The sequence below is a fragment of the Sapajus apella genome, unplaced genomic scaffold (assembly GCF_009761245.1).
Source record: "Sapajus apella isolate SASKATOON/1434 unplaced genomic scaffold, GSC_monkey_1.0 scaffold16, whole genome shotgun sequence".
Lineage (NCBI taxonomy): Eukaryota > Metazoa > Chordata > Mammalia > Primates > Cebidae > Sapajus > Sapajus apella.
This window is the reverse complement of record NW_022436956.1, coordinates 1,238,302-1,265,529: the sequence shown is the minus strand read 5'-3', so window position 1 is coordinate 1,265,529 and position 27,228 is coordinate 1,238,302. Positions and strand designations below refer to the sequence as shown.

At 48.8% G+C, this 27,228-nt stretch overlaps 1 protein-coding gene across 1 annotated transcript in view; it reads left to right on the top strand.

The window, feature by feature from the left end:
* Positions 1 to 1,323: 1,323 nt before the first annotated feature.
* The window catches only part of JAM3 (junctional adhesion molecule 3), a 94,988-nt gene continuing 69,083 nt past the window's right edge, over positions 1,324 to 27,228 (top strand). The window contains exons 1-3 of the mRNA XM_032284932.1: positions 1,324 to 1,437; positions 2,086 to 2,248; positions 3,594 to 3,779. Coding sequence (XP_032140823.1) covers positions 1,423 to 1,437; positions 2,086 to 2,248; positions 3,594 to 3,779 — 364 coding nt within the window. The 5' untranslated portion in view covers positions 1,324 to 1,422. The remainder of the gene's footprint in view (positions 1,438 to 2,085; positions 2,249 to 3,593; positions 3,780 to 27,228) is intronic.

Below are 27,228 nucleotides of genomic sequence, written 5' to 3'. Positions count from 1 at the left end.
TTTCTGAAGACAGTGAGGTGACTGATTTTCAAGCAGGGAATGACATAAGAAAATCTAAGTTTCAGAAAGAAAAACCTGGCAAAGTTGTGACATGACTAGAAAGCTCAGCGGGCGCACTGCCAACCTTCAGATGACACTCGGGGGAGGAGGGCTGGGTCCTCGGCAAGACCGGGAGACTGCACCTCCAGGGTCTTGGCAAGAAGAGAGCCGGAGAACCTGCTGAGAGCGAGAGGAAGGAAGGGACAGGCCTGGGGTCACTGGGGTCCCTACAGTTTCCAGCTCTTGGGCCTGGGCAGGTTGTAATGCTGCCTTTAAATGGCATAGGAAGAGAAGACTCCATTTGGGAACTGTGTCCTCCAGGGCCCTCGGTGGGGGGAAGCACCTCCACCAAGCTGTATGTGAGCCATGGCCCTCCAGTCCATCTGTCCCCCTCAAGGGGGGACCACCCTTCAAGAGACCCTCACCCTGCCCATCAGTGCCCAACACATGCCTCTTCTTTCCCACACAGTTCCCTCTGAACCATGGCCAGTGAGGCCCTGCAAGACAGCCTCCCAAGGACGCCAAGCCACCGAGCTGCAGAATGAAGATGATCTTTCTGGGCTCCTCATGTCCAGGCCCTGTCTCATCTTTCAATGTGTTCAGAGTCCCTGCGGCTGCTGTGGGCAAAGAAGAAGTACTGGGGAAGTCCCGGCAGACTTATCGGCAGAGAGACTGAGCCTCCACGCCACCCCAATTCCCCCTGCCCTTTTGACTGAGCTCTGAAGACAAGTTAGAAGAGCTGGGGGAAAAGCTCCAAGCAGTGAACACATCAGCTGGCGAGCATGTGTCACGTCCTGTCTCATGCTCAGTGCTGGGGAGGACATCCCCACAAATACCCCAGCTTGAATTCTCTGGTTGGGAAGGCGAGACTCACAGGTAGGGAACAATCAAAAAACAATTAAAGAGGCCTCTGGTGTCGTCTGAGGAGCCCTGGATAGAAGTTAAACTAGAGTTCTATCCCCAGGCCTCGGCCTTGAAGCAGGTCCCTGTACCTGCAAAAGCTCTAACCCCACCAAGTTATAGCTGAAGTCTCATCGCCTGGACTGTGAATGGCAGTGGTGCTTCTGCCAGAGGGTACTGACTCCTGGAGCACTGTGCTGAGGAGGTGCTCATCGCCTGGACTGTGAATGGCAGTGGTGCTTCTGCCAGTGGGTACTGACTCCTGGAGCACCATGCCGAGGAGGTGCTCATCGCCTGGACTGTGAATGGCAGTGGTGCTTCTGCCAGTGGGTACTGACTCCTGGAGCACTGTGCTGAGGAGGTGCTCTTCGCCTGGACTGTGAATGGCAGTGGTGCTTCTGACCAGTGGGTATTGACTCCTGGAGCACTGTGCTGAGGAGGACTCTGAAGCAGCAGCAGGCTTAGCAGGACTGTGGTGGCCAAATGGCGAGGCTCATGGTAGGTGCCGCCAAGATGTCACGGGGAGGTACCTCCTGCTTTTTTTTTTTTTTTTTTTTTAGACAGAGTCTCGCTCCATCGCCAGGTGCCAGGCTGGAATGCAGTGGCGTGATCTCGGCTCACTGCAAACTCCGCCCCCAGGGTTCAAGCAATTATCCTGCCTCAGCCTCCCAAGTAGCTGGGACTACAGGCACGCGCCACCACGCCCAGCTAATTTTTGTATTTTTAGTAGAGACAGGGTTTCACCATGTTGGCCAGGATAGTCTCGATCTCTTGACCTTGTGATCCACACACCTCAGCTTCCCAAAGTGCTGGGATTACAGGCGTGAGCCACTGCGCCTGGCCACCTCCTGCTTTTTAATCCTTTTGGTTAAGAGAAACCGACTGGGGCCATTTCTAAGGACTCCTCCAGCTCCCAAATGGGATAATTCTATGATGGAAATGTTACATTTCAAGGCACTGGCTGGAAGCACAATGAGGCAAAGCAGGAAGAGATCTGTGTGGGTTGGGATGATCAGGGAAGGCTTTGGGAAGGAGGCGGCACTTTGGTGCGGCCTCAAGGTGGGGGAGTGTGAGTAGCTGTACCGGAGGTGGGAGGACATTTATGTGCATAAAACTGGGGCTGAGCATGGGCTGTTCTTGGTACAGGAGGGAGGCGGCCGGCATCACTGGAATGAGCTGTCTGTGTTTGGGGCAAGTGTGATTACATATGGGAGCGCACACTGCCTGAGAGCTTCCCAGGTGGAAAGCCACGGGGCAAAGCTGACGTTCCGTGCTTGCCGGCTTCCAGTCCCCACAGCTCATCTTCCAGGTAAATACTCCTCCCAGCCTTCCCTACAGCAGTGTGAGCAGCGGCTTTCTGTGACTTGCTCAGGGCCAGCTCTGGCAGGTGCGAATCCAGCGTTCAGCCTGGGCAGTGCGGTTCTGATGGCTGCAGGCATAACTTCTCTGCTCTGGTGCCTTCTCCACTCTTAGAAGCTGGCCAATGAGGAAACCCAGCAATGCCATTGAGACACCATGGCTGGATTTGTGGATTCTAAGGTCCAGGAAGAGGCAGGAACAGCTGTAGACTGCGGAAGGAGGGCCTTGCTTGAGTCATCAGTCACATAAACAGATCCAAGGCAAGAACAGGGCAAGGTGGGCACAGATGAACGAGGTGCTGAGTGCCATGGGCTAGGGCTTGTTTTAGACTTCCCCCAAGTCCTAAATAATCTACTGGAAACAACAAAAATGTCCCAACACTATGGGAACAGGCAAGAAGGTGTGGGAGGGCATGAAATCCGAGGGACTTGGGGCTCAGCTTGTGACATGGGAACAGAGCAGCCTGCCACTGTATTACCGCAAGCCCAGAGGTGGAAGGCGACAGCCGAAATGACAAAGCTTAACCCTGCCTTAGCCCAGGGCTGCAGCCTCCAGCCATCTCCACACTGGCCCCGCCTGGCCCCTGGTGGTGCGCTGGGGAACTTTTGCTCTTTCTCCCTCCTTTCCCAGCCCTCTCTCCGGTTCAGGGACGGCTCCAGCCTCCACTCAGCTTGGCCTCTATGGCACCCAGAAGGTCCTGTTGCGCACTGCACTGCCCCCAGGCCCCTAAGCAGGGAAAGAGGCTGCGTCTCCTCTTGTTTGCTTCACCTCTCCCACCACCCTTGTCCCCACCCATCCAGGAATGGATCTGAAACCAGCCTGGGTAGGAAACTCTCCAGCCTCTCTCCCAGACAGCCTCGCGCCCCTCCCCCGCTTGCTGCGATCCCACTCCGTCTCAAGTTCCCTCTGTGGTCCTCCCTTCCGGTTTCTCCCTCTGGCCTCTGCGAGGCCTCTAGCGCCTACACAACTTCCTGGCGTTGAGGAAGGACCAGAGCTGTAGTGTGGGACTTGGAGATCTCAGAACCACCGGCTAGTCCTGCCCTGCCAGCATCCCCTCCTGCTGTTCAGTCTATGCTTGATAACTAGAGGCCTGATTTTGAAACTGTTTTGGGGCCACTGGGTCAGACCAGCCCTCCTCACTGGCAGGAAATGTATCCTCATTTCTTACCTTAATTTCTTAACTGCATCCGTTCTTCCTTGTTCTGGGAAGTCACCCGGCGCGATGCTGCAATGATGCTACTCCTTAGCACTCTGCTTCCCAGCCAAAACAATGCTCCATCTCATCTTTTCCAAAGCTTCCGGCCCCAGCAGTTCTCGGACCAGTGGTACTTTCCTCCCTGTAAGTAACAAAGGCGGACAAGCCCCAGCTTCTCTAAGATGCCTTCAGCTGCCTGGAAGAGGCCTGTGGAAGGCCCTGCAACTCTCCACAGACCTCGGGGCGTTGCTGTTGCTTCCCAGTGGCCCTGGCCCCCCTCAGCCAGGTGAGTCACCATGATCCTTGCTCCTCCCAGACCTGAAACCTCTCCTCTCCCATCCTTCCTTCTCTTTGTTTTTCTTTGCATCTCTCTCTGTTAGGCGCACGGGCGCATGCATGTCCACACACAAACATTATTTCAGGCCCTATCTGGAGCTGTCACTGACAGAGCTCAAATTGTGATAGGCAAATTGGCTTTGGTGTCAGAGACAGGAAGCCCAGTGATGCATCTCCTGGTGCCTGGAGAGTGAGGAGATACGAGAGCAGAGATACGCTGCCTCGGCCAGCAGCATGGGAGCGGGGACTGCGGCCGGGGAAGCAGGTCTTCTGTGGCTGGGGCTCAGGCAGCGGAGTTCTGAGGTGCTGGGGAGCCTGCTTGATTCTCACCCGCCACGTGATATTGGATACAAAAGGAGGATGGGCACGGCTGAGAGCGCACGCAGCCCTTCCCGAGGGCTTCTCTAAAACAACCCAAGTTCTTTCCCAGTGGGAATCAAACATCTACAGCAGGGACCGTTAGCCCCCAAATGCCACCTCCTATACATAGTGCTGGTCACCAGCCCTGGCAGTTAGGAGGGGAGGGGTGAGAGCCGCTGCCGAAAGAGAAGCAGCCGTTCTGATGCCATCATACCTCTGCTTGTCCCCATTACATAAAGCTCCAGCTGACTTGGCGTAATGACTAAGAAAACTTTCCAAAGTTTCCGAAGACAGTTGGTGATCCTCTACCCTACCAGTGACTGGTGAGAACTACCCCCACAGAGAGCCAGCAGAGAGGAAGGCTCCCAGCTCCGGGGCCTGACTCATCGCACACACAAACACTCCCCAGCACTCTTTCCCAAAACAGTTCCCCTCCCACCTATCCACCCTCCTGCCGGGGCTGGGTGACAAAAATGAACGCCCCAGAGATCTTGCCAAGTTCTGGGCCAAGCTTAGCCCAAGGAACATGAAATTCCCCATAGAATGGGAAGAGCAGACCCCACCCCCTCCAAAAGCAATGTCCATTGGAAGGAAAATCACCACCTGATTCTACAATGATCACTGTATTATTTTCCAAATAGTTTGGACTACTTTCCCCCAAAGAAGAATTCAAGGTTCTATAATCATAAAATATTAGCACTTAAGGCAATCTGAAAGGTCAACTTTACCCCCTCTCCCCTTCCCTACTTCCATGCATCCACACAGCCATTTATTTCTCTATCTGTTCATCAGATAGTTACTGAGCCCCTACAATTTGCCATGTGCAATGCAGGCAGTGGAGACTTCACATACATAGTGTTTCCTCAAGGTGCTTGTCATCTAGTGGGTGGGAAAGCAAGTGACAAGGCGTTGGAATAAGTGTGACAGCCAAGGTGGTGGGAAGAGCGCATGTTCTGGAGGTACTGAGGGAGCATGGCACCCCGACCTTGAGCCAGTGGGAGCATTCATGGAGACACACTGGGAGATATCATTTATACATAATAAATATAAAAATATATTATAAGTAAATATATAAAAATAAATATATATTATAAAATAGATAACTATATTCTATAAAATATATAATGTAATATATATATAGTTTTTGAGGCAGAGTCATGCTGGAGTGCAGCGGTGCAATCTCGGCTCCCTGAAACCACTGCTTCCTGGGTTCAAGCGATTCTCCTGCCTCAGCCTCCTGAGTAACTGAGACTACAGGCACATGCCACCATGCCCAGCTAATTTTTGTATTTTTGGTAGAGACGGGGTTTTGCTATGTCGACCAGGCTAATCTCGAACTCCTGGCCTCAAGTGATCTGCCCACCTCGGCCTCCCAAAGTGCTGGAATGTCAGACATAAGCCACTGCACCTGGCCTGGGAAAAATTATATTTAAGTTGAGCTATGAAAACTAGGGAAATTCTTTTTCATTCAACAAGAGGTCTGCTCAACACTGAATACAGCTAAATCATAATGTTCGGCACGCTGCATGATGATGAATCTAACATGGTGTTCACACATAGAGCTGAATGCCTGGTGAGGGACACACAGTAAAGGTACACGTGACTAGAATAGTTTATGCTCCCAACAAGAAAGAAAAGATCAAAGTTGAGGGATGGCCATCTCAAGTAACCTGACTTAATCATCACACGTTATATACATAGATGAAAACATCACATGAACCCCAAAATATCTATGACATATCAAATAAACAGAATATACCTCGAAGTACCAGATAATACTCCCAAGAGAAGGATCCATGGAGTCCCAGGGAGGCTTTCAGAGAAGGTGAGGTGAAGTTCCCAGCTGGGAAGACTTGCAAAAGCCCCTGGAAGAAATTTAGGTTCACCTTGAGGATGGATAGGATTTAAAGGCACAGATGGCTGGGCACAGTGGCTCACACCTGTAATCCCAGCACTTTGGGAGGCCGAGGCAGGCAGATCACCTGAGGTCAGGAGTTCAAGACCAGCCTGACCAACATGGAGAAACCTCGTCTCTACTAAAAATACAAAATTAGCTGGGTGTGGTGGTGCATGCCTGTAATCTCAGCTACTCAGGAGGCTGAGGCAGGAGAATCGCTTAAACCCGGGAGGCGGAGGCTGTGGTGAGCCAAGATTGCACCATTGAGCTCCAACCTGGGCAAAAAGAGCAAAACTCCTTCTCTTAAAAAAAAAAAAAAAAAAAAAGGATTTAAAGGCACAGATGGAGCGGGAAGGGCACTCTGAGGAAAAGTCACGCTGCCCGCAAAGCATAAGAATCAGTGATGGCTGGGGGAAGAGGAATACACCAGTCTGAGCAAGGCAAGAAACAGGCAGTAGGAGCAGACACAGCTTGAACATGGGCAAAGCCTTAGGACAACTCTTACATTTAAAGCCAGGTCCTGAAGTTTCTCAAGGCCACAGAGTGAGGAGAAGAGCAGGACTTCTGACGTGAACTGCAGAACTCCTGCACAGGTGACAAACATGCACTTTCCCCTTCGTCACGCTGGGCCCCTCCCTGCTGCAGGAACCCTGTGGCTGACTCCCCCCTTCCCAGGGGGGTCTCTGGATGCACAGCAAGGAGACCCCAGGCTGACAATCCAGGCTGTTCCACTCTAGTAGAACAGCTTTTTTATTTTTTTTAAATAAGTACATGGCCAGGCAAGGTGGCTCGCACTTTTAATCCCAGTACTTTCAGAGGCTGAAGCAGGAAGATGGATTGAGCCCAGGAGTTTGAGACCAGCCTGGGCAACATAGTGAGACCTCGTCCTACAAAAATTTTAAAAATTATCTGGAAATGGTGGCGCACACCTGTGGTCCGTTACTTGGGAGGCTGAGGAAGACAAGGGCAGGTGCCCAGGAGTTCAGGCTGCAGTGGGCTATGGTGGTGAAACTGCACTCAGCCTAGGTGACAAAGTGAGATCCCATCTCTACAACACAATCGATCAATATTTTTTAAAACTCTCTTGAAGAGGGCAGCAAAATTCACCTCACCGACTGAGCTAGGGTCTCAGTCTGGCTCCTGATCAGCCCTGTTTGACATATTTGGAATTCTAATGGCTATTTTTTCTTCTTCCTCATCTCCACCTAAATACACTGACTTGCAGCTTTCAGTCTTAGCCCTTTATTGCTTTATGCATATGCCCAGTTGAGGGCTCAAGTCTTTCTGGGTATCTCTGCTTAAGACTGCAAGTTCTGGCCGGGCGCGGTGGCTCACGCCTGTAATCCCAGCACTTTGGGAGGCCGAGGCGGGTGGATCACGAGGTCAAGAGATCGAGACCATCCTGGTCAACATGGTGAAGCCCCATCTCTACTAAAAATACAAAACATTAGCTGGGCATGGTGGTGCGTGCCTGTAATCCCAGCTACTGAGGAGGCTGAGGCAGGAGAATTGCCTGAACCCAGGAGGTAGAGGTTGCGGTGAGCCGAGATCGTGCCATTGCACTCCAGCCTGGGTAACATGAGTGAAACTCCGTCTCAAAAAAAACTAAAAAAAAAAAAAAAAAAGGCTGCAAGTTCTTAAAATACTGGGATATTGCTTGTAATCCCAGCATTTTGGGAGGCCAACGTGAGAGGATCGCCTGCCGTCAGGAGTTTGAGACCACCCTGGGAAAATCAGCAAGACCCCATCTCTACAAAAAATTAAAAAATTAGCTGGACATTCCTGTGGTCCCAGGTACTCCGGAGGTTGAGGCAGGAGGATCACTTGAGTGGCAGAGGTGGAGGCTGCAGTGTGAGTCGTGATCTTGCCACTGCACTCACTCCATTCTGGATGACAGAGTGAGACCCTGTCCTCCCGCCAAAAAATACTGAAATACTGTACACAAAATTGCCTTGAAAACTTGAGCACAGAACACCCAGCAACTAAGAGCGCTGGTATGGGGAGGGCGAGGGGGGCATAAGGAGCTGCAATAGTAACAGGCGGCCACACGGTGGCGCAGTGAGGCTGGGAAACGGTGCGCCCTGGGCAGGAAGGGGACTCCCCGTCGCGGCCACCCGGGGTGGGCAGGAGGAGGCGCGGGCTGGCTGCCCCCTCCCGAGAAGGGTGCGTCTCAGGGCTTGTCAGCGGGGCCCTGGAACATGGGGAAGACGCGCAGAAGTGGTTTTCGCTCTTTGCCCTTCTGCCTCCTTATAAGACCTCTGTAACCAAGAGAGGCCCAGGGGCACCTGAAGGCCACTACAGTTGGATCCTGCTCTGGGAACCCATGCCTCGGTTGGGAGAGGGAGCAGCCCGCGCGCAGGTGGAAAGCCCAGCGGCAGGAGGAAGTGCGTGCGTGCGTGCGTGCGTGCGTGCGTGCGTGCGCGCGCGCGTGCGCACTTGTCCTTGAGGTGCAGAGACTGGTGAGCAAGGTCAAAGATGATTTTTTTCTTAGTCTAATGAGCTCTTGGAAACAAAGCTAATCTGCAGGGAAGACACACCCTGGACATTTGCTGCCGGCCCAGAATTGGATAGTTTAAGAGCCCATCCTACGAGATGGTTTGAATGCTTTTTTTTCCTTTTTTTTTTTTTTTTTTTTTTTTGGGACGAGGTCTCACTATGTTACCCAGGCTGGTCTTAAACTCATGTACTTGGCCGGGTGTGATGGCTCGTGCCTGTAATCCCAGCGCTTTGGGAGGCTGAGATGGGCCGATCACCTGAGGTCAGGAGTTCAAGACCAGCTTGGCCAACATGGTAAAACTCCATCTCTGCAAAAATACAAAAATTAGCTGGGCATGATGGTGGGTGCCTGTAATCCCAGCTACTTGGGAGGCTGAGGCACAAGAATCTCTTGAACCTGGGAGGTGGAGGTTGCAGTGAGCCGAGATCGCATCATTGCATTCCACCCTGGGCAACAGAGCAAGACTCTGTCTCCAAAAAACTCCTAGACTCAAGCGATCCTCCTGTCTCAACCTCCCAAAGTGCTGGCATTACAGATAATAGCCACCGCACCTGGAGGTTTGAATGCTTCTAAGAAGCACAGGAGATTGATGATTACACGTTGTATCTATGTATCAAATATCACATGTATCCCACGTGATAATGTACAATTATCATGTATCATTAAAAAAAATAAGCACAGGAGAGCTTCCTTTTTGCTCTTATCCAAAACCCTTCCTAGACAGTCTGTGCACATCAAAAATGTTGCCACTGTAGTCCCTACTTGTTACTAAATATACATTCCTGGCCTGGCACAGTGGCTGATGCCTGTAATCCCCACAGTTTGGGAAGCCAAGGCAGTTCAAGCCTGGTCTGAGCAACATGGCAAAACCCCATCTCTACAAAAAAAATACCAAAAAAAAAAAAAAATAGCCTGAGGTGATGGCATGCACCTGTAGTCCCAACTACTTGGAGGCTGACGTGGAAGGATCACTTGAGCTGGGGAAGTGAGGGCTGCAGTGAACTGAGATCAAGCCACTGCATTCTAGCCTGGGCGACAGAGTAAAACCCTGTCTCAAAAAAGTAAAAAGTGAAAAACAAAATACATTCTGCAAATGCCCTTTCCAGACACTCCTCAACAGCTTTCTGCAAAATGCTGCTCATAAGCGCGTCTATGCACATGTTACTGGAAAGGGGTCCCAATCCAGATGCCAAGACAGAGTTCTTGGATTGCACTCAAGAAAGAATTCCGGGCAAGTCCATAAAGTGAAAGCAAGGTTATTAAGAAAGGAAAGGAATAAAAGAAGGTAAAGCCGCTCTGAGGGTTGCTGATTGCCCGTTTTTATAATTATTTCTTGATTATATGCTAAACAAAGGTTGGATTATTCGTGCCTCCCCTTTTTTGACCATATAGGGTTACTTCCTGACGTTGCCATGGCATCCGTAAACTGTCATGGCACCAACGGGAGTGTAGCAGTGAGGACGACCAGAGGTCACTCTCTTCACCATCTTGGTTTGGTTGGGTTTTGGCTGGCTTCTTTTCTGAAACTGTTTTTTTTTTTTTTTTTTTGAGACGGAGTTTCACTCTTGTTACCCAGGCTGGAGTGCAATGGCACAATCTCGGCTCACCGCAACCTCTACCTCCTGGGTTCAGGCAATTCTCCTGCCTCAGCCTCCTCAGTAGCTGGGATTACAGGCACGCGCCACCATGCCCAGCTAATGTTTTGTATTTTTAGTAGAGACGGGGTTTCACCATGTTGACCAGGATGGTCTCGATCTCTTGACCTCGTGATCCACCCGCCTCGGCCTCCCAAAGTCTGAAACTGTTTTATCGGCACGGTCTTTATGACCTGTATCTTGTGCCCACCTCCTATCTCATCCTGTGACTTAGAATATCTAACCTACTGGAAGTGCAGCCCAGCAGGTCTCAGCCCTTTTTTACCCAGCCCCTATTCAAGATGGAGTTGCTCTGGGTCAGAGACCTCTAACACACAGATGCGCACAGATCCATCTTCACCTTAGCCACGCCTCTCATACACAGAGCCACTGCAGCCGTGTGTGTCTGCTTCCGAGATAGAACCATGTGCATTTTTCCATTCAGAAAGGGAGGTACACGTGCACACATGCACACACAGGGGACAGGAGGACAGACAGCGTGGCACGGAGGCAGGAATAGCAACTCCATGCAGGCTGGGGCCCCCAAGACATTTGCCCCTGTGAGGAAAGTCTGTTTCCCTCCTGTGCATGCTGTTCTGGGCTCAGCGTGGAGACGGGGGGTGGAGGAGGAAGAAAGGAGAGCAGCTTCTCAGAGTCAGGCTGTGACCTCTCCTTCCCCGCTGCGAGGGCAAACAATGGTTGGGAATTCTCTGTGAGGGCAGGAGTGTGAGGAGAACACACCCTGGAGAGGCTCTGCGTGGGTGGGGCAGGAAGGATTGCCTGAGAACACTGAACTTGGCCTTTGCAGGGCAACCAAGAGTCGGAGTTTTTGTTGATGCCAGAAAGAGAAATTAGGAGTGTGTGGGTCAGCGCGTGTGAAAACAAGGGAGGGAGAGGCAGGAAGGGGACAAGGACAGACGTTGAGGTGGAAGTAAGAAATTGAGAACGCATACAGAGTCAGAGGCCAAGAGCCAAGGGGTAGAAATAAGGAACCTCTAACTTAAAGCCAAAGAATGGGGAGACAGAAACAGTGAGAGGCAGGGGATCCGATCTGGAAAGCACTCAGGGAGCAAGGGGCCCAGAGCAGAGAAGTTGCAGATGGTAGGAAAGAGGGCAGGCGGGCAGGAAGCCCCGCCACTGCGGGAAGGCAGGGAAGGACGGGAGGGCGGGTCAGCTCATCTGTTACTTACAACCACAAGCTCCCCCCAATCCCGATTAACGGGAATTACGTGGCATATGGCTAATCCTCCCTGCCACGGTTATTAATACTTTCCAGACACTGCCGAGGGAACCAGGCAGCCTCCTTAGGCCCAAGGCTTCCCTCCAGCCTGGCAGGGCCGACCACCCACACCTGCTGCAGGGGATGCTCTGGCCCAGAGGAGGAGAGGAGGGGAGTGGCTGGAAAGCTTTCTCTAAGTCCTTCAGGGGATTCTGAATCCTTTGGAAGCACATGCCATGAGCACTTCCTTTTTCCAAAATCCACGTGTATGTTGTTTGCTTTAAATAGTCACAGAAAACATGTAATAGAAGGAGAATATATAATATCATTCCTATTAAAAACTGTTGGTGGCGGTGGTTCATGCCTGTAATCCCAGCACTTTGGGAAGCCGAGGCAGGCAAATCACCTGAGGTCAAGAGTTCGAGACCAGCCTGGTCCACATGGTGAAACCCCGTCTCTACTAAAAATACAAAAAATTAGCAGGGCATGATGCGTGTACCTGTAATTCCAGCTACTCGGGAGGCTGAGGCAGAAGAATCACTTGAACCTGGAGGCGGAGGTTGCAGTGAGCCGAGATCGTGCCATTGCACTCCAGCCTGGGCAACAAGAGTGAAACTCCATCTCAGAAAAAAAAAAAAAAAAAAGGCAGGAAGCTGAGCATGGTGGCGTGCATTTGTACTCCCAGCTACTTGAGAGGCTGAGAAATTTTTTTAATTAGCCAGGTGTTGTGGTCCACACCTTTAGTCTCAACTATGAAGAGGCTGAGGTGGGAGGATCACTTGAGCCCAGGAGGTTGAGGCTGCAGTGTGCTGTGATTGCACCACTGCACCCCAGCCTAGGTGACAAAGGGAGACTGTCTCAAAAAACAAAAAGTAAAACAAAACAAAAAACAGGAAAACAAATCCCAGAGAAGGGCAAGGATTTAGTCAAGGACTTCTACTCAATAGCAAAGTCTGGCCGTCCTTACTCCCAGTCTAGGGGGCGGAACTGGAGGCTGGCTCGCTCCTCCTGGTTTAGGGAGACATAAAAAGATGAGGAGGGGGAGGGGAAGAGAGCACGGAGGGGAGGTGACTTTCTGATAGTGGCTAGTATGGAGCCAGGTGTCCAGTGAGCACTTAATGAGTGTTCTGTAACTGATGAGTTGCTGGGCTTTGTCTTAGGTGAGGTGTCTTAGATGGTTTGTAGGGAACAAATTGCTCCCATGGGAAGTACAGAGGAGTGTGGGAAGCAGGTCAGGAAAGGGAAAGAAGCCAAATAAGTGTGCCATTTCAGGCCCATCCCAGCCTTAGCCGACCTGCGGGGGAGGTCTGGGGACAATTACTGCTCAGTTTGTCTCAACTGGTAACAAGGGAGCTGTGTTTCCATAGATAATCCAAGTGCAGAAATTGCCAGGCATTAGCAGCTCCCTGAGCACAATGGAGGTGGCTTTGGTACCCCCAGGCAGTCCTCTGAAGAGAGATGAGAAACGGGCCAGGTGTGGTGGCTCATGCTTGTAATCCCAGCACATTTTTTTTTTTTTTTTTTGAGACGGAGTTTCGCTCTTGTTACCCAGGCTGGAGTGCAATGGCGTGATCTCGGCTCACTGCAACCTCCGTCTCCTGGGTTCAAGCAATTCTCCTGCCTCAGCCTCCCGAGTAGCTGGGACTACAGGCGTGCACCGCCATGTCCAGCTAATTTTTGTATTTTTAGTAGAGATGGGGTTTCACCATGTTGACCGGGATGGTCTCGATCTCTTGACCTCGTGATCCACCCGCCTCGGCCTCCCAAAGTGCTGGGATTACAGGCTTGAGCCACTGCGCCCGGCCAATCCCAGCACTTCGAGAGGCCAAGGCAGGGGAATCACCTGAGGTCAGGAGTTGGAGACCAGCCTGGTCAACACGGTGAAACTCTGTCTCTTCTAAAAATACAAAAACTGGCTAGGTGTGGTGGCGGGCGCCTGTAATCCCAACTACTCGGGAGGCTGAGACAGGAGAATTGCTCGAACCCAGGAGGCAGAGGTTGCAGTGAGGCGAGATCGTGACACTGCACTCCAGCCTGGATGACAGTCTCCAAAAAAACGGGAACAGGAGAGTCAGAGCCCCAGCAGGGTCTTGACCGCCTCCACTCTACTGACAGGTCATTGACTTCCATTTGTAAAATGTTTCTCCCCTTTAGGAGTTCACAGTTTAGCAGCAAGACAGTGGCATGCTCTACACCTATGTTCATATAGAATGCACACAGTGATAGGTGCTATTTCCGAGATAGAACACAGAGCAGGTCATTGAATTCTGGCCAGGGTGGGTCAGGGTAGTGCAAAGGGGGTGGGACTTGCCCTGTGCCGGGCCACTCCCCCTGTTAGAAAGCCTTCAATAGCGCTCCATCTCCCACGTAAAGCCTTCAAAATAACTTAGCCTAAATATCAAGGGCTCATGCTAGATACCCATCCACCTACTACACGATGTGGAAGTCGTATATTTCATTTCTATCCTTTTAAGGCTTACCCTGAAGCATTTAAAATATAGCCTTTAATTTTGAAAGTTTAAATCTAATTAACCTTGACTGCCCTTTCAATATTCTGAAATTCTTCCAGCTCTAGCTGTTCATGTTATCATTGTCTAATATTTTAGCTTCTGTAACTCTCACAGAGAAGTTACTGCTGTTATCAGCTCCTACAGTCGATACTGACTCACTTAGGTTCACCTGCTTCCTACGTTTTTTCTCCTCGGTGCTCTTTGATCCCATTGCCTCCCCTGGGTACAGATTTGCCTTTTTTTGACTTAAGCTGTTCTTTTAAATCATTTGTTAGTATTTCTTTCAACAAGAGTTGATAAACTCTCTCAAAGGTTTTTCCCTTTACTCTTGAATCATCACTTAGCTAACACAGAAACCTGGACTGACTTCTTTTTTACCTTAGCACTTTGAAGCAATTATTTCATTTTGTTCTAGCTTCTACTGTCGTTTCCTCACAAATAGCCAGTCTTTTGACCATAACTAACCTGGAGATTTTTCTCTTAGTCTTTGAGTACTTTGTGTTATGTCTAGGAAAGACCCATGTGGCTAGGTGTGACAAAACAAAATGAGGTATCTCTTTATCCTAGGATATCCTATTTAGGATAGCTTCTTCAAGCTAAGAACTCATGTCTTTCACCAAGTCTGGCAAATCCTAAGCCATTCCCTCTTCAATTACTGCCTTTATGCCCATTTTTATTTTATTTCACTACAACGTGTTTCTATAGTGCACATCTCTTAAAATCCTTTTTTTTTTTTTTTTTTTTTTGCCCGAAACAAAGTCACGCTCTTTTGCCCAGGTTGGAGTACAGTGGCCTGATGTCAGCTTACTGCAACCTCCACCTCCCAAGTTCAAGCAATTCTCCTGCCTTAGCCTCCCAAGTAGCTGGAATTACAGGTGCCCTCCACCATGATGCCCGGCTAATTTTTATATTTTCAATAGAGACTGAGTTTCACTATGTTGGTTAGGCTGGTCTTGAACTCCTGACCTCAGGTAATCCACCTGCCTCCCAAAGTGCTGGGATTACAGATGTGAGCCACTGTGCCCAGCCAACGTCTTTTTTTTTTTTTTTTTTTTTAATTTTTTGAGATAGAGTTTGATCTTATTGCTCAGTCTGGAGCAATAAGTGGCCTGATCTCCGCTCACTGCAACCTCTGCCTCCTGAGTTCAAACAATTTTCCTGCCTCAGCCTACTGAGTAGCTGGGATTACAGATGCACACCACCACGCCCAGCTAATTTTTTGTATTTTTAGTAGAGGTGGGGTTTCACCATGTTGGCTAGGCCGGTCTCAAACTCCTGACCTCAAGTGATCCACCTGCCTCGGCCACCCAAAGTGCAGGGATGACAGGCATGAACCACCACACCCGGCCAACATCTTTTTTATATTTCCATATGTTTACCACCCTGCGTCTCATTGTGGATAGTTTTCTAAGATCCATCTTCTACTTCACAAGCTTTCCTTCAGGCTACTATTTGATTCTTCTCTTGAGAGGTTTCGGGTTTTGGTTTGGGTTTTCCTAGTTTCTCCTTTTCTCATCTGCCTGTTCTTTCCTGGTGTCCTCTGTGTTTGCTAGTCCTTTTATCTTTCTGTACTTTGCAAACCCACTTACCTTATTGTCTCTATCGGATCATTCATCATCTCAGCGTTTGAGAGTGCAGTGCTCCTGTCTGTTGTGTAGGTACACTGGCTTCCACGTGTCATGTAGATACGCTGGCTCCCACCTGTCACGTAGGCACGCTGGCCTTCACCTGTGGTGCGCAGTTTCCCCTGTGGTTTGTCACCTGTTAGCTCCTCTTCATCAGAGACTGTTCCATTCTGTGGGGATCACTGATGTTCTGGGACATGCGAGTAACAGTTGTACCTTTTGCTTCCACTGGTTGGTCTAGAGGTTTCCCCAGTGTGACCACAGGTTTTACATTAATTTCTGGGCTTGGGGACTTCCACACCATGGGAGATGGTACAAGTTCACACCCAACACCAGCATGTGATGCAGGCCTGGAGACTGTCACCCAGGTTGGAGTGCAGTGGCATGATCTGGGCTCACTGCAACCTCCGCCTACTGGGTTCAAGCGATTCACCTGCCTCAGCCTTCCAAATGGCTGGGATTGCAGGCACCCGCCATCACACCCGGCTAATTTTTGTGTTTTTAATAGAGACTGGGTTTCACCACATTGGCCAGGCTGGTCTCAAACTCCTGACCTCCAGTGATCTTCTAGCCTCAGCTTCCCAATGTGCTGGGATTACAGGTGTGAGCCACTGCATCCGGCTTAGACTTGAGTTCCCACAGGAAATGTTTTTTCTTCTCACCCGGAACCTAGGACAGAAACTGATGGATGGAGTTTTTTCCTGGCCCCCTCCTTCTGAGGGAGCAGGATGTCAGTTCCAAAGTCCTGCTTTAAATGGGCCCTCGAGTCTCTCTGACACACTCAGTGGGTGTTATTTCTGCTCCCGTAGCTCTTTCTAGGGCCTCCTTGTCTTCGTCATAGTATCGTGGCTCTGACTTGCAAATTTATTTTGGCTTTGAATTCCTTCCTGTTTCTGTAACTTGGAGATGTATTTATCTGTTTCAAGCTCCATGTGCATTTTAATTTTTCTGCCCTCTTATTCAGAATTTCTCTGTATAATGTGGTAATATGGCAGACTCCATCTTTCTGAGGTTTCCTGGACCCCCAAGAAAAATTAGTGATTTTTCTTCCTGTCTCTTCCACGGGAACATGGGCTCTTTAAGGGAAAGCAAAGAAAACCTGTCCAAGTTATATCTGGTGCGGAGTTCCTAGCTCAGTCCCAGGCACAAACACAATATAATATTTGCTAGATGAATAGTTAGTGTAAGGTGACTATCAAGGGTTACTCCAAGTATTTCTCCATCTTCAGGAAGAAAATTTTCTCAATTATTCTAAGCATGAAGATATTCTTTCATTCTCAAAATGCTTTACAGGTGGTTCTACAATGTACGCCCTTATGACACCTGTGTGAGTGTTTTTCTTAGCATTCTAATGTGTTTCTTGGAAAACACTGTGTAGTACATACCACCGGATGCCTGAGATGAGGCTTCCTGAACTGGTGGTCCAACTGGAAGATACGATGTGGAAATCATAACTCTCACATGATGTGTGTAGTGGTAAGCCATGAGTATCTTGGCCAATGGTGAGGGGGTAAAAGAATTTACCAAAGCCAGACATGGTGGCTCATGCTTGTAATCCCAGCACTTTGGAAGGTCAAGGTGGATGGATCACCTGAGGATAAGAGTTGGAATTTAGACTGGCCAACATGGTGAAGCTTCTTCTTTAACAAAAAATACAAAAATTGGCCAGGTGTGGTGGTGCACTCCTGTAGTCCCAGCTACTAGGGAGGCTGAAGTGGGAGAATCGCGTGCACGCCCAGGAGGCGGAGGTTGCAGTGAACTGAGATCGCACCATTGCACTCCTGCCTGGGTGACAGAGTGAGACTCTGTCTCAAAAAAATAAACAAATAAATAAATAAATTTACCAAGACAGTCGTAGATAAAGAAGGACAGATGTATTAGAGAAGGTAGGAAAGTATTTTGCCAGGGAGCAGTGCACAGAAGCAGCAGGAGAGGAGCTGACCGCAGGGAGGCAAAGGCTGGCTGGGACTTTACAGGGTGCCTGTTGGGCAGATTGATAACAAGAAGGTACCAGGAGCTAACCTGCATTCTTCTGTCCGTTGAGGTGTCTGATAAACTGAGGCTTTTGATGATGAGCAGCAAGTCTGTGAATTCTGCACCTTATCTGCTCAGGAGGGCTGCATGTCCTGCACCATCAAGAAAGGCAGACCTAGAGCTTATCTCTTTCTTCTTTTTGTCTATGTGTTCTGGACCATGAAGGAAGGCAGACCTATAGCTTATCTGCTTTCTCTATTGCTTTGCTTTCTCCTGGTCCCGCCAGCCTGACTCCTTTTCCCTAGTTAGGACCCCATAGCGTGATAGGGAACATTGTGTTTGCCGAAGAGGCATTCAAGAGGACTGTGTTTGTTTGGAAGAAAATGTTTAATAGGCATATTTGGGAGAGGAATTAAGGCTCCAGGAAGCTTGGGAATGAAAGGAGATGCTTGGAGGCTAGAGCAGCATTTCACCATTGATCGTGAGGGAGAAGGAGACAGGAAGAGAGTGGAGCCCTTGGGAAGAGGGAGGTTATGTGCTTCCAAATGCCCTCAGTGTGGCGTGACTTTCCCAAATGGGCATGCCGTGTGGTGAAGCATAAAGCACCTTGACAGAATTATACTGAGATACTGAAAAATCCATAATCATAGTGTGATAGTTAACAAAACTTTTCCAGGAATTCATAGCTGAAGCCAAAAAAAAAAAGTAAGCAAAAGTAGTAAAGTTTTGAGTAGCATAATAAAGAAATTGAAATGAATAGGTATATGTTTCTAGCTCTAAGCCTGAACATTAGAGAATACACACATGGCACGTTTAAAACAATTAACCATTACTAAGCCGTAATGTCAGACTCAACAAATACAAAAGCATCGATTTTATATAGACCTTGTTCTCTGACCAAGGCAGTCTATGATGGCAACACAGGGCCAGCCTCCGATACTGAGAAGCTTATAAAGCAGACTTCTAATTGATAAGTGGTCAAGTGGAGATGACAAAGGAAATTATAAAATACTCAGGACCTTGTGACAATGAAGACAGTATACAGTACAAATTGTGGGAGGTAGCTACTGCAGTACTTACAAAGGATTATAGCCTCAAACATACATGTTAGCAAAGGAGGATTAAATTCTATAAGTCTGAACTAGAATCACAGAGAAAATACGGCGTTACAATCCAACGCAATAGAATGTGAGCTAGACGCACCCACAGTGTTACAGAAGCACACAGGAGGGCCACCTAGATCATCCTGGAGGGGACTCTGGGGCTGGGAAGTTCTACCATGAGGACATGATGCCAGAAGGGGCTCCTAGAGGACACGGTGGTGTTAGGAAACTGACTAGTGTGAAAGGAAAATAAATCTTGGGACCCCCAAATCACTAAACTGAAAAGTCAAGCTGGGAACTGTGTCAGGCAAGCCTGCCTCCCATTTTATTTCTAAACAAATAGCTATAAACATATTAAAGCTACATACCTCCCTCACAGTCTGCCCATAAGGAAATTCCTTGTGGGCCTCAAGTTCTTTACCGTAAAAATATTTCTACTGAATTTCACCCTGGCCATGTAAATTGATAGCTTATCTTCACAGATACAGGACAGAAAGTCATCTCTCTCTGCTTACCTGAGACAAATGCATATCCGATTGCTTCCTCTGCCCTATTGTTTATGTAAATATGCAGATTCACGGAGCTGGACTAAGGCATACGTGGCTATTCCTCTATCCCTCTCTCACATGTAAGTTGTGTATTCAGCGAAAGGCTGATCAAACACCCCAAATAATGCAGACTTTTGTCTCTTATCTACCCATGACCTGGAATCCCCTAGTAGTCCTGCCTTTCTGGACCAAACCAATGTGAATCTTATAGGTATTGATTGATGTCTCATGTCTCCCTAAAATGTCTAAACCCAAGCTGTGCCCAACCACCCTGGGCGCCTGTTCTCAGGATCTCCTGAGGTCTGTGTCACGGGCCATTGGTAACTTGTTTTTGGCTCGTGATAAATCTCTTAAAATATTTTACAGAGTTTGACTTTTTGCGGCAACACCAGGCTGAAGGGGAGGGTAATACAGGCAGCAAGGACAGCATAGGTAACTGCAATGGCTCACAAGAGCCTGGCAAGTTTTAAGAACCACAGCTAACTTAGCGTAGCTGGATTCAAGGCAATAGGTGAGGGGGTGGTATGAGATGCTGAAGCCGTGGTTCTCATGAACATAGGATGTGTTTTTTCATCCATGACTTCTTTTATATTTTTGAGACGGAATCTCGCCCTGTCGCCTAGGCTGGAGTGCAGCAGCGCGATCTCGGCTCACTGCAGCTTCTGCCTCCTGGGTTTACACAATTCTCCTGCCTCAGCCTCCCTAGTAACTGGGATTACCAGTGCCCGCCATGATTTTCCTGCCTCAGCCTCCCTAGTACCTGGGATTATCGGTGCCCGCCACAATACCTGGCTAACTTTTGTAGTTTTAGTAGAGACAGGGTTTCGCCATGTTGGTCACGCTGGCCTTGAACTCCTGACCTCAGGTGATTCACACGCCTCAGCCTACCAAAGCGTTGGAATTACAGGTGTGAGCCACCATGCCTGGCCCATCCGTGATTTTTTAAGTCCTACCAAGGCAGGGATCCTGAAACCCCAGGCCTCAGACTGGTAGTAGTCAGGAACTGGGCCACAGGCAGAAGGTTAGAGGTAGGAAGAAGAGTATTACCGCCTGAGCTCTGCCTCCTGTCAGATCAGCATTAGTCTCATGGGAGCACAAGCCCTGTTGTGAATTGCACATGCAAGGGGTCTAAGTTGCCGGCTCCTTATGAGAATCTAGCTAATCAGCCTGATGATCTGAGGTGAAACGGTTGTATCCGGAAACACTGCTCTACCCAACCTTTCCGTGGAAAACTTGTCTTGCACAAAACTTGTCCCCGGTGCCAAAAAGACTGGGGACTCCTGTACTAAGGGATGTTAACTATATTCTGAAGGTGTTAAGAATTTTAAGCAGGACAACATGAGCAGATGTTGGTTCCGCAGGGCACAGGAGTCTTATATTCATTCATTCCAAAGATGTTTACTGAGTGCCCCTTATTGGTCTAGGTCCTAGTCACAATTTTGAAAAGAAACATCTAGATACAGGAAGATATACCTACAGATTATTTTAACAATCCAGATGAAAAATGACGAAGCCCGTATTAGGCCAGTGGCAGTGGGGGTGCCCATTGCTTCCTTGTGGGGAGCGCACAAGGAGAATCTTGGACCTCCAAGCTCAGCAGAGCTTCCGGCTTCCTTCCTGTGTTCTGTCCTGGGCAGCAGCTAGTGGTAGGCCCGGTGAACCGGGACCATGCAAACCTGGAGAACAATGCCCAGCTGGAAAACAACTTATTGCCTGCAAGAATGAATGGACTAAGGGGTGACCTCTGAGTGTAAGGGGTCCAGAAGCATAGGTGCCCTTTGGGGATGTGGGATTCGAGTTCTCTGTCCTTCATGGGCTGCGTGGCCATCCCCACTGGAGTAGGTCTCCGCTCAGTGTCTTGAGCGCTTTCAGAATCTGAGAATCACCCAAGAGGCCCAAATACATCCACTCTTCCTGATTCTAAATTTCGTGGGAATATAATTTCATGGCATTAAAGAGAAACTATTGAGTCTTATCCAGAGCTTTTATCTGCTTGCTCGAGGGGCATGGTCTTGAATAATTTTGGGGGAAAAAGTTTCCTGTGGAATAACCCCTTCACATTAGAAACCTGGAAATTAAATTATGTCCCCCCATTTCCAGTCCTGGAACAGGATATCTGGAACCTCTGCAGTGGCCACCATTAAAAGGTATCTTCCCCATTCTAGAAAGCTCCAAGTGACATAAATTACTCTGTCAAATCCCTGGCCCCAAGCTCTTAGGAAGAGCTTTCCCTATTCCAAAGCCCTGAAACCAAGGATTGACTCTGGCTGGGACTCAGTGTAAAGTACAAGATCTCAGTGGCAGAGGAGGGAAAAGAGCAAAGGCCCCAGTCTCTCATTGGTGCTGCCAGGAAGTAAACACTTCATGGTGTAATTTGTGTGAAGAGAAAATTATCTCTAATTGGAGGGATGGAATAAAAATATCTCTCATCTGTAAACAAAGTAGTTGGAGCATCCAGGAGGCAGGGAACTGGAGCACAAGAGCACTGCAGGTACCCTGTGGACCGGCCCACCCAGATTGTCTCAGTCCCCACCCACAAGCAGCGGGTGCTCTAGGACTGCCTCTGAAGCCATTGAAGGCAGCACACCTATCCCAGGGGCTTATCAGTGTCCTCAGCCCTGAGGCACCATCCGGAAAACAGCTTCTCACCGTCTCCCCGGGCCAGGGCAAATATTCAACAAGTCAAGTGAAGAGGGTCAAAAAAAAAAAAAGACTGGTCTGTTTTATGTCATCACAGGGATCCCTTCTGGAAGGTGACTGGGGACTGCTGTTTACCAGCTATCTCGGACGCCTTTTCTTTGGTATCTGCAGAGACAGCCGGCTTCTCCACATCTTTGGAGAAAGAACTGAGGCAGACACCCTCACAGAGGCAGCATGGGTGATATTCTTCACAGGACCTGATGTGAGAAATTCCCAGGAACATCAGCCCTGGGGAAGCAGTTCTGTGTCAGGGGCTTTCCTTGAGTGATTGCCCACTGTTGGCTGTCATGTTGTGTTTTAAGGTGCACCAGTAAAAAGCACTGGGCTGATGGAGATACCACCAGATACTCCTGCCCTAGTGTAAGGGTGTGACTCCCGTTTTTTTGCTTTTTTGTTTTTTGAGTCAAAGTCTTGCTCTGTTGCCTAGGCTGGAGTGCGGTGGCACGATCTTAGCTCACTGTAACCTCTGCTTCCCGGCTCAAGCGATTCTCCTGCCTCAGCCTCCTGAGCAGCTGGAATTACAGGCACGCCCCACCATGCCTGGCTAGTTTTTGTATTTTTTTTTAGTAGAGATGGGGTTTCCTCATGTTGGTCAGGCTGCTCTTGGACTCCTGACCTGGTGATCCGACCGCCTTGGCCTCCCAAAGTGCTGGGATTACAGGCATAAGCCTCCGCTCTGGACCAAGGTTGTGATTCTCTTTAACCCCTGGCATGTATGATAGTTCTACTTAAAGACACACACAGACACACACACACACACACGCACGCACACACACACACACACACACACACACACACACAGGCACATGAACACCTAGCTGCCTTTTGGTGAAATGTGAAAGGTTTATTAAACAGCTGATTATAGAAGCCTCTCTCTAGGAAGCCACTTGACCAAAATCTGGCATTGGTATAAACTTTTTGAACAAAGGAGAGAATGTGTAAATAGATTGAACTGCAGAACTTTTCTTCTTTTGCAGAGCACAAGATGCTTACGTTACTGGAGGAGATGGAAGTGTCGTCTGCTGCTGTTTTCTTACAGGGAGGTGGGAGGGGGTTTTCCTGTTTAAATACAATTAAAGAAACACTTCGAAGGAAAGAGCAGAGGGTAAGAGTTGAGATAAAATGTGATAACATAGTTGAAAATACTGTGAGGAGGATGGGACTTAAAGAGAGGGGAGATGAAACAGAAACATGCCAGGTCTTTGAAAAGGCCTGACGAAGAATGTTTTAAAGAAGGACTCTGGGGTCAGAGACTTCCATTAGTCAAAGACTTCCACTTCTCTCATGCGGTGAGGGTTGACTCAGGTGATTGTTCTGGGCTACAGTAGCATAGGGAAGGAACAGAAGTCATGATCACGTTACTTTTTTTTTGAGACGTGAGACATCAGTCAATACATGTAAGATGTACATTGGTTCTGTCTAGAAAAGCAGGACAACTGGAAGTGGGTGAGGTTGGGATTCCAGGTTCATAGACAGATTCAAAGATTTTTCTGATAGAAAGGAATGTCTGGCTCTGGGACAGTGGCTTGTGTCTGTAATCCCAGCACATTGGGAAGTTGAGGTGGGAAAATTACTTGAGTCCAGGAGTTCAAGACCAGCTTGGGCAACATGGTGAGACCCCATCTCTTAAAAAAAAAAAAAATTAGCCAGGCCTGGTGGCGCATGCCTATGGTCCCAGCTACTCGGGAGGCTGAAGTGGGAGGTTTGCTTGATTCTGGAGGTGAAGGCTTGAGCCATGATTGCATGCCGCTGCACTCCAGCCTGAGCAACAGGTAAGACTCTGTCTGAAAGAAAGAAAGAAAGAAAGAAAGAAAGAAAGAAAGAAAAGAAAAGAAAGAAAGAATGTCTGGGTTAGAATGAGAGCTGTAGAGAGCAAGTTTCTATCATATGGATGAAGCCTCTATGTAACAGGCTTCATAGAGAGAGTCTGTTCGATCAGTCTTTTTTTTTTCTTTTTTTTTTTCTTTTGTTGAGATGGAGTCTCGCTGTGTTGCCCAGGTGGGGTGCAGTGGCATGATCTCAGCTCACTGCAACCTCCACCTCCCGGTTCAAGCAATTCTCCTGCCTCAGCCTCCTGAGTAGCTGAAATTACAGGGACGCATCACCATGCCTGGTTAATTTTTTGTATTTTTGGTAGAGACAGGATTTCACCATGTTGGCCAGGCTGGTCTTGAACTCCTGAGCTCAGTTGATCTGCCTGCCTTGGCCTCCCAAAGGGCTGGGATTACAGGTGTGAGCCACCGCACCTGGCCCTTTAAGTCTTAAATTCTGTTTTAATGTTGATGCTAGTCAGTTGGGCCTGAATTCCACAAAGGAGGAGGGCATAATGAGGCATGTCCAACTCCCCCATCATGGCCTGAACTAGTCTTTCTGGTTAACTTTCAAGTGCCTTTGCCTGAGAGGAGGGGCCAATTCAGATTGTTGATGGGGCTTAGTCTTTTTCTTTTTTTTTTTTTTTTTGAGACAGAGTCTCACTCTGTCACCCAGGCAGGAGTGCAGTGGCGAGATCTTGGCTCACTGCAACCTCCACCTCCCAGGTTCAAGCGATTCTCCTGCCTCAGCCTCCTGGGTATCTGGGTTTACAGGAGCATACCACCACACCTGGCTAATTTTTGTATTTTTAGTAGAGGCAGGGTTTCACCATGTTGGTCAGGCTGGTCTCGAACTCCTGACCTTGTGATCTGCCCGCCTCGGCCTCCCAAAGTGCTTGATTCTGGAGGTGAAGGCTTGAGCCATGATTGCATGCCGCTGCACTCCAGCCTGAGAGACAGGTAAGACTCTGTCTCAAAAAAAAAGAAAGAAAGAAATTACAGGCATGAGCCACTTCGCCTGGCCAGGGCTTAAAGTTTTATTGTTTGTTTACATTCAGTTCACTGAGCTCTTTTAAGAAATGCATCTCTCCTTGGTAGTATACACCTTAGAAATAAGCATACTCAGGTAGATAATGCTGTGATGGAGGCAGAGCCTCCTCTGTGCTACTCATGGAATGCTTCTGGGGCTTTGCTGCTGGCCTTATTGAGCTCAGATTCCCTTCTGCACAGGGTCAGAGCTCTCCAGGGAACAATGAAACCTTAAGGAGGAGCAGACCACTTCACAGCCATGTGTGTCCTACCCCACCCTGCTGCATTCCTAGTTAGGCTTTCATTCTAGGAACTGTCAGCTGCTGTAATGACATGCCAACCCCATCTGCAGAGGAAAATCAATGTCTTACAATGAAGCACCTGCCATCTACTCTCCTAGGGACCCCTGCCCCTTATGGAATATTCATGCAGCCTTTCTTTGTAATCTTGATCCGAGTTTCAAAAGATTGCCTAGCAGAGAAGACCATTTAACAGACACACAATTTTACAATGCAAACACTGAAAATTCCGCAGGAGAAAAGAGGCACTGGTTTCTGAAAACTGTGCTCTGTCCACGGTCAGACACCATCTCACATTTCCAAGTAACCAAAACAGATCCTTCAGTTAGGTAAATATGCCTGGCCATGTGACCAGGCGCTAAAGGAATAATAGAGAAAAGAGGGTAGAAAAAAGTGTCAGCAGGCCTAAGGCAAAGCTTCCTCTTTTTAATTTCTTATGTGTTTGTTAAAGAGAAACAGGCCACCATTATAAAACAACTTTTCACACTTTTACTTGTAATTTAGTGCAGGGTGACCTGGAACTTAAAGAAGATTTATGAAAGGAAAGACGAATAGAATCATAACAGGTGACTGAGTTATTTTTTAAATTGTATTCTGTCTTTATAAGATTTTTGAGAAGGTAATCAATTCACATGAAGATCTGAGCAGTTATAAAGACTTGCAAAGAAGATTATATAGTGATGGAAACAAGTGTATTCTTGGCAACAATCTCAATCTATTTCACGTTTGTTGGCATTTACATATATAAATTTGGTATATATGTTAATATACTTCTATTTTGCTATTTTGCCTAAAAACTAAAAATACTAAAAGAGTAGCATGAGTATATGAAAAAGGTAAAGTTTTAAAAGTGTTATTTGGAAACTCCGGCTTCTTTTACTAACAATTATATTCAGAATTCTGTTGCTAGCCTATTGTTTCTGGGAACATTGGAGGTGTACTTTCTATACCTGATAAAATACAAGCTTTTCAAGTATTTTCCACAGTATTAAGTGAGACTTTAAATTTTCCTCCTTTTTTTTTTTAGGTCTAATTTCTGCTTTAATTTATCCTTCTCTTCATTTTTTCCTGTTTGTCCTCATCTTACCTGTTCTTACCTGTTCTTCCCTCCTAGTATTCAGAAATCAGAGCAAAGAATTAGTCTGCTTTTCTGTGGAATAAACTATTGGATATCCCATCATGCTTTTGATCTACCACAGAAACAACTTATTTTAGCAAGACATCACTTTTAAGTACTGTATAATGTATGTCTTGGTTATGTTTTAAGTAGATTTCAGCTCTTTTCCTTCCATCACATTTGGAATTGGGGGCCCGAAAGATGTGAAGGCAATAATGCATCCATGACAACTGGGCTGCATCCTTATTTGTAAAATAAATACTTCATTTCCCAGATTTTAAAGGAGTGTTCCTTCTCCGACCTGTTGTGATGGATTTGCTCCATAGCTATAGAAATATACCCCTCTTTACTCTTGGACATACTTCTTTATCCCCCTCCCGCCAAGTTCGTTGAAAGAGACCCCAAGGGCCCGGCCCGGTCCAGAGCATCGCTGCATCTGTAAGGAACTCGACTTCTGCTTTCTCGGTCACCATGGTGTCGGATCAGCTGGGCCTGGCGGTCGCCATGGTAACCCGCTCGCCGGGTCCAGGCAGGCTGGGCGCATGCGCGCGGGCACTACGAGCTGCGCCGCGCCGCGCGGGCACCTCGGCTCCCCTCGACATGGCGCTGAGGCGGCCACCGAGACTCCGGCTCTACGCCCGGCTGCCCGACTTCTTCCTGCTGCTGCTCCTCAGGGGTGAGTTTGTGCGTTTCCGCCGTTGGGAAGGCTCTGGGGGCGACGGAAGCAGAGCGGGCCGAAGCGGCTGGAGCCGGTCCGGGCGAGAATAGCTGTCCTGGCTCGGAGGGAGCGCGGTGTCCCGGGCTGGAGGGGCGGCGCGCGCCCGCGTCCCTGCGGCCAGGGCTGAGACCCGGGCCCGGCTCGGGAGGGGGCCCCGGGACGCTGGGCAGCTGGACCTGGGCGGGGGTTAATAATTCTGGGCGGGGGCTAATTTGGGGTGAGGGGCCGGTCTCAGGCAGAGTCAGACCCGGACCGCCGTCGCACCCTGGAGGCGGACTCTTCCCTGGCGGGGCCCTGTGCTGGGCGGCGGGCTCATCCCCGGGGTGGGCTCCTCCCGGGTGGGGTCCTGTGCTGGGCG